At 44.3% G+C, this 13511-nt stretch overlaps 1 protein-coding gene across 1 annotated transcript; it reads right to left on the bottom strand.

Annotated features, from left to right (window-relative positions):
- On the bottom strand, positions 1-12277 carry LOC133409025 (cytochrome b-c1 complex subunit 1, mitochondrial). The gene is made up of 13 exons (XM_061688505.1): positions 12189-12277; positions 10888-11028; positions 10709-10795; positions 8307-8436; positions 7544-7742; positions 7324-7403; positions 7133-7248; positions 1918-2061; positions 1081-1241; positions 908-993; positions 732-820; positions 578-653; positions 1-456 (listed from the first exon to the last, which is right to left on the bottom strand). The coding sequence occupies exons 1-13, from the start codon at positions 12249-12251 to the stop codon at positions 392-394; spliced, it is 1437 nt and encodes a 478-aa protein (XP_061544489.1). The 5' UTR covers positions 12252-12277; the 3' UTR covers positions 1-391.
- Between the last annotated feature and the right edge of the window lie 1234 nt (positions 12278-13511).

Raw genomic sequence — 13511 nt, 5'->3', positions numbered from 1 at the left:
CAGTGTTTTACGGTTTTTAATTTCGGCAGAATGAGAGCTTCTGTTATGTACAATAGAAGACAGAACCAAATCTTACAGAAATTATAAATATACTCTTGCCCCACAATAGTTGTATTTAGGATGTGCTGAATCCTGATTACAGTAGATTCCACCCACTCTCCACAACTCCTTGCCTGCTGCTGTGGTCATGCAGATGAAACAAGGTTACAAATTCATGATTTCTACTCACACTAGTTAGCTGCCACCCTCATGTGCTTAAGCAGTTGGCATGATAAGAGGGGGTCAGTCTGGGGAGAGAGTGGATTGATGGCTGTCTGTGTGGACGATCGTTATGCGAGGACAACTCAATGTGAGGATGAGGAGCAGACACGTAGCAACACCACGATGTAATTTAAAACCTCAGCCAGTACATGGCACTGCGCATTCTGTTGTAGTCAGGCAGCTGTTCAATGGGGCCTAATGGAGAGATTGGGGAAAATGAGCAGATTCATCAATCCAAAGTGAAGATTCATTAGTCATCAATGTTAAAGTGCGGTTGAAAGAAGAACCCTCCAAACCGATTCAAAAAAGAACTCACCGACAGCTGCCACAGCTGGACACTTATCGTAGATGTATTTAGAGCAGACGTCACGCACCATCCTAGGGGTCACGGCCTGAGAAGATGCGGCGGAAGTGTGCTCAGCGCAACAGGACTGCTTTTGCTGTCAAACGCCTACATTACAGAGACTCACGTCGATACGAGCGTCCCACTCAGCCAGAGGGATGCGCCGTCCGTAGTTCAGAATATGTCTTCCGATGTCGTCACAAATCGGTGTTGTTCCTTAAAAACAGTGTTATAGACCTGTGATTGATCTATCTCGGGATGCATTTGTTTGCATTAGTGTAATAACAGAGGCATTACACATACCACTGAGCTGTCCCACCATGCTGGCCTTCAGAGCATTCTTGCCTCTAGCTACATCACTCTCAGTCACTGTGGTGCAAAGGTTCATCCTGCATGAGGCAAATTTGACTCAGTTTTCATAAGTTAAAATTAATCGTACAGTTGAAGTGATCTGTGCCACGAGTGTCATATTTCACCAGGCATTCTGGGACCAGTGCATCATGTCGTCAATGTGGTGCCTATCAGACACAAAGTGAATGCCCAGCAGGCCGGTGTCACTGTAGGACGAGTGGAATGCCTGGAAGCTGTGACACAGGTTCTCCTCCGCCGCGAGGCTGGCTAGACGGCTGCTCAAGTGCTTCATGTAAATAAGAAGTAAACATAGTAAGGTTTTGCCAAACCTTTCTGCTACATCTTAAAGTGTGTGTGTATATAAATCAACACCTTTGTTACACTAAATGGTATATGGATTGCACTTATCTAGCGCTTTAACGAAACCATCACGGTGCCCAAAGCGCTTTACAGATGTTCACGCATCCACCCATTCAAACACCAATGGCAGCTGCTGCCATGCAAGGTGCTGCCAGGCCCAATGGGAACAATTTGGGGTTCAGTGTCTTGCCCAAGAACATTTCAGCAGCAGACAGTCCGAGCCAGGATTCGAACCATCGATCCTTCAGTCACTGGATGACCTGCTCAAGCAACTAAGCCACAGCAGTTGGCTCAAATTTTGGTTTGTCTTCTATTATGATCCCCTTTACACTGACCATCTAAGCCAGGGGTGTCAAACTCATTTTTGTCTCAGGCCGCATTGTAGTTATGATTTCCCTCAGAGGGCCGTTAGACTGCTGCTTGCACTGCAGGTGATCCTCCCGACAGGCGAGACCCCTGACCCAGGTTTTGAGAGAGGAGCATGATTTATCCCTCTATGATGGCCACTCAAAAACAGTCTCGAGTGGGCAAAGCTTCAAGGGGATGATAAAACATCGGTATGTTTTGGAGGTATCACAAAAGACATTATTTTGGCGTCTAACCTTTCCGCCACCATAGGTGAGGTCATAGCTTCCAATGATTGCGTTGGCCACCATGAGAGGCACGATATCTGGGCTGGCAGCATTGGCTCCCTCCACAGCGATGGCGATGTGCGCCAGCGGAAGAGCATCATCACGCATACGGATCTGAGGACAACCATTGCACAAAGGCAAACATTTTCGTTCTTTTTTTAAATTGGCTCCAACATATAACTCCCAGTTAGCATTTAGTCTAATTTTACCAATGCTTTCATCAATTTACCTGCACTTTTAAGAGTACGTTGATCAAAATCTCTAACTGACCATTAGTAGTGAGCAATATTTTAAGAAATGATGCAATATTTCTTGTACACTGTACTACATGGCAGTTTGTATCTGTGGTGTGTTTAAAGGCGCACTAAACCAAAGATGTGAAACTTTTGATTTTAAATGTGCATATCATAAGCTGTTTACTTAAACCTAAAAAGTAACATTTTTCAGACTATAAATTGCAGTTTTTTTCATAGTTTGGCCGGGGGTGAGACTTATGTGAAATTATTAACACATTATTATATAATTTCACATTATTTTCACACTGACAACCGCAAGATTCATCGAGCGGACCCCGACATGGAATCATCGGGGGGAAAAAAAAGGGCGGCGGGATATGCCTCCATATCAACGAAAAATGGTGTACTGACGTCACTGTGCTCAGCACACACTGCAGCCCGCATTTGGAGTCGCTATTCTTAAACTGTAAACCATTCTACTCGCCACGTGAGTTTGAATCGTTCATACTGGCTGGAGTCTATATTACGCCTCAAGCTAACACGAACGCCGCATTGCTAACGCTCGCCGAACAAGTCAACGAAATTGGCAAAAAAACACCCGGACTCACCCCTCATTATTCTCGGGGACTTTAACAAAGCTAAACTCAACCACAAACTCCCTAAATACAAGCAGCACATCGACTGTCCTACCAGGGAAAATAATACTTTAGACCACTGCTACACTACGGTAAAAAACGCATACCGTGCTATACCTCGTGGAGCCCTGGGCTCGTCTGATCACTGCTTAATTCACTTAATACCGACGTACAGGCAAGAACTAAAATGTGCGAAGCCTACAGTGAAAACAGTCAAAAAGTGGACCAATGAAGCCAAGATGGAACTTCGAAGCCGTTTAGACTGCACAGACTGGAGTGTCTTTGAAAATTCAGCTGGCAGCCTGGATGAATATACGGACACTGTAACATCCTATATCAGTTTCTGTGAAGAGGTTTGTGTACCAACAAATTCATTTCGCACATTCAACAACAACAACAAGCCGTGGTTCACTGCTAAACTTAAGCAGCTTCGCCAAGCTAAGGAGGATGCATATCAGAGCGGGGACAGGGCCCTGTATAATCGAGCTAAAAACCAGCTTACTAAAGAAATTAACATTGCAAAGAGGATCTATGCAGCAAAGTTGGAAAAACAGTTTAGCGCAAACGACTCTAAATCAGTCTGGCATGCATTGCAATCGCTTACTAATTACAAGCGACGATCCCCCCAGGCTGAGAACAATAGCACACTAGCCAACGACTTGAATACCTTCTACTGCAGATTTGAAAAGGACAGTTTCACACCACACACCCACCCGGCCGCACCCGCGACCACAACCACTCCTCTGACTTCTGCGTTAACCATCCATGACGAGGATGTGAGACGCATCTTCAAACAACAGAAGATTAACAAAGCGGCAGGCCCGGACCATGTGTCCCATTCCTGCCTCAAAGTCTTGCGCGGACCAGCTCGCTCCAGTCTTCACTCAGATCTTCAACAGATCTTTGGAAATGTGCGAAGTTCCATCCTGTTTCAAACGCTCCACCATCATTCCAGTCCCCAAGAAACCTGCAATCTCTGGTCTGAATGACTACAGGCCTGTCGCTTTGACATCTGTGGTCATGAAGTCCTTTGAACGTCTCGTGCTGGACCACCTCAAGAGTGTCACAGGTCCCCTGCTGGACCCCCTGCAGTTTGCCTACCAAGCGAACAGGTCTGCGGATGATGCAGTCAACATGGGACTGCACTTCATCCTAGAACACCTCGACGGTGCAGGCACCTACGCGAGGATCCTGTTCGTGGACTTCAGCTCAGCGTTCAACACCATCATCCCTGAACTCCTTTCAACCAAGCTTCCCCAGCTCAGCGTCTCACCTGCCATCTGCCAGTGGATTTACAGCTTTCTGACGGGCAAGACACAGCAGGTCAGGCTGGGGTAGGCCACCTCATCCACACGCAGCATCAGCACTGGGGCGCCCCAAGGTTGTGTCCTCTCTCCGCTGCTCTTCTCTCTCTACACGAACGACTGCACCTCAGCGAACCAGACTGTCAAACTCCTGAAGTTTGCAGATGACACCACTGTCATCGGCCTCATCAAGGACGGTGACGAGTCTGCATATCGACAGGAAGTGGAGCGGCTGGAGCTGTGGTGCGGCCGACACAACCTGGAGCTGAACACGCTCAAGACTGTAGAGATGATCGTGGACTTCAGGAGGCATCCTTCACCACAGCTGCCCCTCACGTTGTCCAGCTGCCTTGTGTCAACCGTCGAGACCTTCAAGTTCCTGGGAATTACAATCTCTCAGGACCTGAAGTGGGCGACCAACATCAACTCCGTCCTCAAAAAGGCCCAGCAGAGGATGTACTTCCTGCGGCTTCTGAGAAAGCACGGCCTGCCACCGGAGCTGCTGAGACAGTTCTACACAGCGGTCATCGAATCAGTCCTGTGTTCTTCCATCACAGTCTGGACTGGTGCTGCTACAAAAAAGGACAAACTCCGACTGCAACGGACAATCAAAACTGCTGAAAGGATTGTCGGTACCCCCCTACCCACCATTGAGGACTTGCACGCTGCCAGAACTAAGACAAGGGCGTGCAAAATCCTGTCGGACCCTCCGCACCCCGGTCACCAGCTCTTCCAGCTCCTTCCCTCAGGTAGGCGCTACCGATCAACGCAAACTAGAACTAGTAGACATTCCAACAGCTTCTTCCCTCTTGCGATCAACTTCTTAAACACCTAGCCTATAATTCCATTACAACAAGCTGGCAATTTTTTTTACTTGAGTTCGTTGTCACATTTCTGTGGGGCCAATTATGTATTACTCGTGCACTCACTGTAGTTGTCTCGCCATGCTGCACTATTTGCATATACTGGCCACTCATCCCAGAGTAGCATCTGCTCCATTTGCACACTGATTGAGGAGTATCTGTAACATTTGCACTACCAACATTGTCCCAGATGATCGCACTACTCGTCACTTTAAACCGCATACACTCCTTGAAGTCTCAGCACCCTTTGCACAATGGTCATTGCACCGGACTATTGCAATATTAGTCATTCGAACTGCTCTAAGTGCTAGAGGACTCTGCATCTTTTTGCACAATTGTTTTTTGTCAATGTCTATGTCTCCGAAGTGTTCTGTAAATTGACTGTCTGTTGTACTAGAGCGGCTCCAACTACCGGAGACAAATTCCTTGTGTGTTTTGGACATACTTGGCAAATAAAGATGATTCTGATTCTGAAGATGGCGCTCTAGGCCTCAGTATCTGTACCTGCAACTGCCGATAACTGACGAAAGCGACATAGAAGAGGAAGCTGCGCATCGTTTATCTCCAGAGTAGGCGGAGTTGTTTAGAAGTGACACCGAGGATGAAGATTTCATTGGATTTTGTGATCTGGAGTGACACTGATGGTTTGGTAAACATGTTAGCATGTTCTTTATGCTATAGTTATCTGAATAACTGCTAAGGTTACGTTAACATAAAAGGCACGTTCTCAGTTTGTTGTTTATGCGTCATGTAACGTTAGCTGAAAGTGTTACATTAGCATACCGTACAACTATTCAGCCTGTTGTTCTTTATTACATTTTTATTTTAAATTGCCTTTCAAGATGAAATATCCGTTCTTGGTGTTGGATTTTATCAAATAAATTTCCCCCAAAAAATGCGACTTTATACTCCACTGCGACATGTTTTTTCCTTCTTTATTATGCATTTTTTGGCTGGTGCGACTTCTACTCCGGAGCGACTTATAGTCCGGAAAATACGGTATTTATTGGAAAAAATAAATTTCAAACATTGCAGCTACTCTCCTACAGGGGCTGCCATTTTTGCATCATTACCTGTGGGAAATTGAGAGAAAGTGACATGTCAAGCGTCAGAGTATCAGCCCTTCCAGCTTGCTTTATTTACTAACAAAACCAGACAGAGTTGGTAAATATTCAGCAAGAAGCTACACAGTAGACTTTACGCCGATCTGATCTGTGTTATGGGTATCGGACAATAATTAGCATTTTATGCTGATCTGCCTTGTCATGCCTTGTGGCGCAGTACTGTAACTATCTGACAGCCAATGAAGTCTTTTCAATCTTGTCAGTGAAAAAACACATCGTCAGTGTGGGACTATTTTGCGGTGTCTCAGACAAACAACATGAAAGTTCTTTTCAGTCTGTAAACAACTGAAGTACGTTGTGGGGAACGTCATCTAAATGCTTCAACACAACAAATTTGATCGAGCACCTGAAGAATGTACACGAGAAGCATACCGCGTTCAAGCAATTGCAATAAAGTAATTTAATTAAAGCACCCGGCGGCCGACTGGTTAGAGCGTCTGCCTCACAGTTCTAAGGACTGGGGTTCAATCCCCGGCCCCGCCTGTGTGGAGTTTGCATGTTCTCCACGTGCCTGCGTGGGTTTTCTCCGGGCACTCCGGTTTCCTCCCACATCCCAAAAACATGCGTGGTAGATTAATTGATGACTCTAACTTGCCCGTAGGTGTGAATGTGAGTGCGAATGGTTGTTTGTTTGTATGTGCCCTGCGATTGGCTGGCAACCAGTTCAGGGTGTACCCCGCCTCCTGCCCGATGATAGCTGGGATAGGCTCCAGCACGCCCGCGACCCTAGTGAGAAGAAGCGGCTCAGAAAATGGATGGATGGATGGATGGATGTTAGCACCCATTATTTCTGACATGTAATGTTGATTTGACCTAAATTTATGTCAGTGGCCAATCCTTGAATTCCCCCAAGAGGTCATTGGTGTTTTAACTTTTGTCTAAAATGCTAGAGAATAATTTGAGCTGGGACGGCTCCAGCACGCCCGCAATTTTAATTTTACTACTTCTCAAAACTCTGGCGAGCCCAGCAGAGCGTTAAAAGACATTAAGCATCCCGTCTTCAAAACTATTTTAACAGCTCACCTCGCTTCCTGTAAATCTGCACGGCGACAACACAGGAACAGCATCGCCCTCATACTCAAAAGACACTCCACTGAAGTGAGATTGGGCCAAACCAACCAACTCCTCGTGGTTCACACCTGCATATTTAGCACATCACATGAAGGACCAATCTTTCCACGAATACTTCACATGGTGGCACAAAGATGACCAACCTCCAGCTGCAGCCAGAACCATGCGGGGAGCCTTGTAATGGCTGTTGATGTATTCCACTAGATCCTGACGGGTGAGAGTTCTAAAATAATTATAAATAATGTTTATTATAAACTTTGAGGATCTGTTTATCAATGTGTTATGACAAATGACCAAGTGATGAAATTGAACAATTTATGGCCGATATGTTTTTAGTTGTCCAAACCCCCCCGCCCCTTCTACCTGGCATTGTTGGACGGTCCTAGCACACTGTGGCCCAGAGCAGTACCCTGGAAGGCAGTTGCATGCAGAAGGTCCAGGCAAACTTCCTGCAGGTTGTTTTCCACTTCGTCCAGTTCGCGCAGCACAACACTCCGCTGCTGCTCAATCTCTGCCTCACTCAGCGAGCAGTTCTGCACCACCTCCGACAGAAGCTCCACAGCTGAGGAAACAAGTACAGTGATACCTTGACTTGTGAATCCCCCAACTTAGTTTTAGAGTTACGAGCTAGTGATTGTTTTTTTTTTAGCTTTGTGTTGCGAACCAGAATTTGAGTTACGAGCGAGCTTCGGATACGCTGCTGCTTGAGTGATGGGAACAAATTAAGACCCCCAAGCAGAAATGCCGGTAACGCGTTACTCCAAAATGCCGCCATTTTGGGTAACGAGCAAAGTAACACGTTACTTTTCCTGGCAAAATTAATTAGACTACAGTTACTTCTTCAAACCAGCAATAGTTACTTTTGAGTCATCAATGTCTCTCATCAAGTACTAATTTGTGCTGGTGATCCAAAGTAAACACAGTCCAGCTATTCGATAGCATTTTACCGTTCACACAGACCGCTCATTTCTCAACAAACATAAGAAAGCGATTAGGAGGTGATTGTTTATTCTAGCAATGCTAACAGTGAAGTACGATGCTGTAACGGAACAGACTGTTCCCTCCTTTACACATTCCACTGTACTGTTATGCATGCAAGAAAGCAGAAAGCGAGAAGTAACGTTACCTTTAGGGAGGTCTTTAGCCAAGGTCTTCATGTAGTATGCGGTGTGTTCGCGGGATGTGTAGGCGCTCAAGTGAGCACCCATAGACTCCACCTGCTGCTCCAAGGCTGACTGAGGGTGCTTCTTGGTTCCCTAGAGGACAAAATGTGCCTTGTTTAACTGTTTGACTTTTGACTCACCAAAAGCAAATCCGCTGTTTACAACGGAATTCTGCTCCTATGGGGTGACAAAAGCTGAATTTGTATGTCTAAATGTGCTCTAGTCTATCACAAACTAATGTTACGGCATAAGTCATAATTACAGTAATTATCCATCCATCCATTTTCTGTAGTGCTTGTCCTCATAAGAGTCGTGGGTGAGCTGGAGTAAAAACCCTGCTGCCATGGTCCAGAGGAAGGGTACACCCTTGGTCACAAGTCCATCACAGGCAGGCATGGGCTGGCTACGGGTTTTCGGGTTATACCACGGTTTCAAAAAGTCATTGTTTCAAAACCGCTCAAGGTTTCCGTCACCAGTAAAAAAAAAATTTTATGTGCGTGAGTAAAGTGCAGGACACAGTCTGTGTGCAAAGTCACGTGGGACTCATAACTGATGACTCACAAACGATCAAATGCAACTCATACTGGTGGGACTCATAACGCCTCTCCCTCTTGTCTTTGTTGGAAGCAGTTAGTTTATGAGAGCCACTCAAATAAAGGTAACGCCAGGACACGCTGGAGAGACCTCTCAGCAGGCCTGGGAACGCCTCGGGATCCCCTCGGAAGAGCTGGAGGAAGTGCGACCCAACCTCGGATAAGCAGAGGAAAATGGATGGATAATATATTACTACAACCCCAATTCCAATGAAGTTAGGACGTTGTCTTAAATAAAAACAGAATACAATGATTTGCAAATCATGTTCAACCTATATTTAATTGAATACACTACAAAGACAATATATTTAATGTTCAAACAGATCAACTTTATTGTTTTTAGCATATAATCATTAAGTTAGAATTTTATGGCTGCCACACGTTCCAAAAAAGCTGGGACAGGTGGCAAAAAAGACTGAGAAAGTTGAGGAATGCTCAAACACCTGTTTGGAACATCCCACAGGTGAACAGGCTAATTGGGAACAGGTGGGTGCCATGATTGGGTATAAAAGGAGCTTCCCTGAATTGCTCAGTCATTCACAAGCAAAGATGGGGCGAGGTTCACCACTTTGTGAACAAGTACATGAGAAAATAGTCGAACAGTTTAAAGGAGAATGTTGCTCAACGTACAATTGCAAGGAATTTATGGATTTCATCATCTACGGTCCATAATATCCTCAAAAGGTTCAGAGAATCTGGAGAAATCACTGCGTGTAAGCGGCAAGGCCGAAAACCAACATTGAATGCCGTGACCTTCGATCCCTCAGGCGGCACTGCATCAAAAACCAACATCAATGTGTGAAGGATATCACCGCAGGGGCTCAGGCTCAGAAAACCAATGTCAGTAAATACAGTTCGGCGCTACATGCGTAAGTGCAACTTAAAACTCTACTATGCAAAGCAAAAGCCATTTAGCAACAACACTCAAACACCGCCGGCTTCTCTGAGCCCGGGCTCAGCTAAGATGGACTGATGAAAAGTGTTCTGTGGTCCGACGAGACCACATTTCAAATTGTTTTGGGAAATTGTGGACGTCGTGTCCTCCGGGCCAAAGAGGAAAAGAACCACCTGTTATGGACGCAAAGTTTAAAAGCCAGCATCTGTGATGGTATGGGGCTGTGTTAGTGCCAATGGGCTGGGTAACTTACACATCTATGAAGGCACCATTAATGCTGAAAGGTACATACAGGTTTTGGAGAAACAAATGCTGCCATCCAAGCAACGTCTTTTTCATGGACGCCCCTGCTTATTTCAGCAAGACAATGCCAAACCACATTCTGCACATGTTACAACAGCGTGGCTTTGTACTAAAAGAGTGCGGGTACTAGACTGGCCTGCCTGCAGTCTAAACGTGTCTCCCATTGGAAAATGTAGCCTACTATATTTTGATTTGATTTTAAAAAATTCAATTGTTATTTTCTTTTTACATATTAATTTGCTACGGAACATGTCCAATGGAAATCACGTTATTTACACAAACATTTCAAAATAATAAATTTTAGAGCTGTATTTGCAAAACCCTGATACCGCGATAGCAATTCTCTGATTGGTATGAAAAACACATTTAGATGATAAATATAAAACAATCCAATTGATAAACAGTATTACGGCACCTGAACGTGCCTTCTTTTTACGTATTTGTACGCCGCTGCCCTAACTAGTTCTTTGTGCGGCATTTGGACCCTCGAAGTCTTGTGTGTCTGGACCTTAATAAACTGAGGACCCTTAGTATTAACATCTAAAAAGGTCTCAGAGCATCGCCTTATGGCTACCTTGAAAGCCATGTGCTCCAGGAAAAAGCCTGTTCCGTTGTTCTTTTCACTCTCATAGCGACTGCCAGCACTGATCCACAGTCCGACCTATGGCGAAGAGGAGAGATGTAGAGAAGAAGCATTGATCAAGAGCACAATGGCATAAACTACTGCAGTGATACATATTCTGAAGTCCTTACAGTGCATGTAGCATGTCCCGTCTCTTCTGACGCCACCCTCAATCCATTATCCAGGGCAGTGAGACAGGTTTCAGGGGCTCCCAGCAGGCTTTGAGCATAGCTGACCGAGGCCTGTCCACGCCTCAGAGACAGCAGGAGGGGCTAGAAGGGTAAGAGAGTCACCCATAATCTACAATTAATATTATTAATACAAATAACAAATATGTTCACATCAATCACCTTTCAGAAATACTCATAGTAGGGATGTTCTGATATGATCACCTGATCGAAAATCAGGGTCAATCACATAATTTTCAGCTGCTCGAGATTGGGTGAAAAAGAACGGCTTTATTCATTTTCTGACATTTTAAATGTCAGAAAGTGAAAATAATCCAAAGGTACAGAGATCTTGCCAAATGGAATAGTAATAACTTTGTTTGAGTGACATCTACACACATTGTATATTTACATTTTCAAAAATGAGATGCCACCATTGAAAAATCGCAAAATGGCCATTTTAAACATCACATTTTAACTAATAAGGCCAACAGTTTTGATTTTTTCTACCAAATAGTCAACGTTTCAGTCACAAATTTCCTAATAATTTACTGATTTCTGGGCAAGAAAATTTGGGCCGATTTGTGACAAAAAGTGGCATAAAATCCTTCATCCTTATCCAATTCATACAAACGAGGGCTCATTTTATTCATGCATCACTCCTGTATCCAAATATTGTATCTATTTAGACATACAGGTATTTCGAAAATTGTAGTAACATACCTACACTGTCGCAAAACCTGAAGCAATTTAGAATAAAATGAATAAATGGAACATAAATGTTGGCTGCCTTACAAGCACAACTATTACAGAATTCAAGGTGACAATGAAACCTTTGGGTTATTATGGCACATTTCATGTTAGTCAGAATAGATACTTCAAAGATATTCTTCAGTAAAAGTCCCTGTACTAAAGCTCTCACCCAGGGAGCTAAGCTACATTGAGAGGGCAAACGGCGACATAGTATTTTTGAGAACAGTAGAAGATGAGGGAAACCCCACATAAGAAAATAAGAATCACTTTATACATGCAACCTTCAAAGCTCAACGAAATTAACGGTGGCACAACTAGTATTATTGTTTGACAGTTGACCTTGCATTACCGCCAAGCTAGCCAATGCTAAAATGTTAACTGACAGTACCACTTGCGGAAAGCTAACCAAGACAGTTGTTTCCCCTATTTATTGTGGGTTCACTTGCACAGTAAGGGCTAATTAAATCGCCGTTTAGCTTTTCCTTTATTGAGTTACTTGTACCCTTACTCACACTGCGGGTTTTGGCGAGGACACGACCCACGGTGCTTCCGACTCGGCACACAGACGCCGCCATTTTGCATTCCCAGGTCAGAGAAGAAGACAACAGTTTCCGCTGTCCTTGTGCATTTCTTCTTCTTCGTTCATACGATAAATTGTGTCATCCGCCTATTTATCGCCTCCACGTGATCAAAACCTAATATTGACGGTATAATAGAGCATAAAAAGACAGCTATCTTTATCGCTGTCCATGTTTTCGTTTATAATCCAAACTATGTTAAATAAATCATATTAATAATGTTATGAGAACAAAAATAATTTTCATTATTAATTTACAGGTATGATTAGTCTTTTTTGTGCCGTTAAATTTTTTTAGTTGGTTCAGCTTCGAAACAATCAACCTTGTTTGTGGTGTCACTGTATACAGATAGATGTAATGCATATACTGTACATAAATGATAACTGAATTAAAACACACTGTTCAATTTAATTCACTTACATTGTTGTCCAAGTGGGTGCATGGTGACCTAGTGGTTGGCACGAATCTCAGTTCTGGCCGACATAGAGCTTAGCTGTTCTCACCATGCTTGTGGGTACTTCGGCTTCCTCCCACATTCCAAAACCATGCATGTTAGGTTAATTCAATGTCAGTTTAAATGGTTGTTTGTCAATATGTGTGACCGACTGGCAACCAATCCAGGATGTACACCAGCTGAGGTACAAAGTCAGTTGGGATAGGCTCTCTCACCTGCCACCCTAATGAGGCCATATTCTATAGAAAATGAATAGATGGGTGACTGTTGTCAAAGTGTGATGAAATAATACGTATGGGCCGCCACGGTGGACGACTGGTTAGCACGTCTGCCTCACAGTTCTGAGGACCTGGGTTCAAATCTGGTCTTGCCTGTGTGGAGTTTGCATGTTCCTCCCCGTGCCTGCGTGGGGTTTCCCCGGGTACTCTAGTTTCCTCCCACATCCCCAAAACATGCATGGTAGGTTATTTCAAACTCTAAATTTCCCGTAGGTGTGAATGTGAGTGAGAATGGTTGTTTGTCGATATGTGCCCTGCGATTGTTTGACGACCAGTTCAGGGTGTACCCTGCCTCTCGCCCAGAGTCAGCTGGGATAGGCTCTAGCACGTCCGCAACCCTGGTGAGGATAACCGCTTCCGTAAATGGATATGTATTGGCACCATGTCTTGTGAGTTATTAAGAGTTTCTGAATAACAATTGTTTAGTCCACAGCAAACAAAGCAGTAATGAAATGAAAATCACTGGCAATTAAATTCGGACTTTATTATGAGATAAAATATCTTTGAAGTGTGTGTCAAGGTTTT

Source organism: Phycodurus eques, chromosome 10 (genome assembly GCF_024500275.1).
Source record: "Phycodurus eques isolate BA_2022a chromosome 10, UOR_Pequ_1.1, whole genome shotgun sequence".
In the NCBI taxonomy this organism is placed as follows: Eukaryota; Metazoa; Chordata; class Actinopteri; order Syngnathiformes; family Syngnathidae; genus Phycodurus; species Phycodurus eques.
This window is presented reverse-complemented; position numbering and strand designations above follow the sequence as displayed.

Coding starts and splice junctions, on each gene's coding strand:
- LOC133409025 (XM_061688505.1), bottom strand. CDS start 12,251: ATGGCGGCGTCTGTGTGCCGAGTCGGAAGCACCGTGGGTCGTGTCCTC. Junction 821..907: donor CATGGTGGGACAGCTCAGTG/GTATGTGTAATG, acceptor ACTGTTTTTAAG/GAACAACACCGATTTGTGAC. Junction 654..731: donor AGTGGGACGCTCGTATCGAC/GTGAGTCTCTGT, acceptor GCATCTTCTCAG/GCCGTGACCCCTAGGATGGT.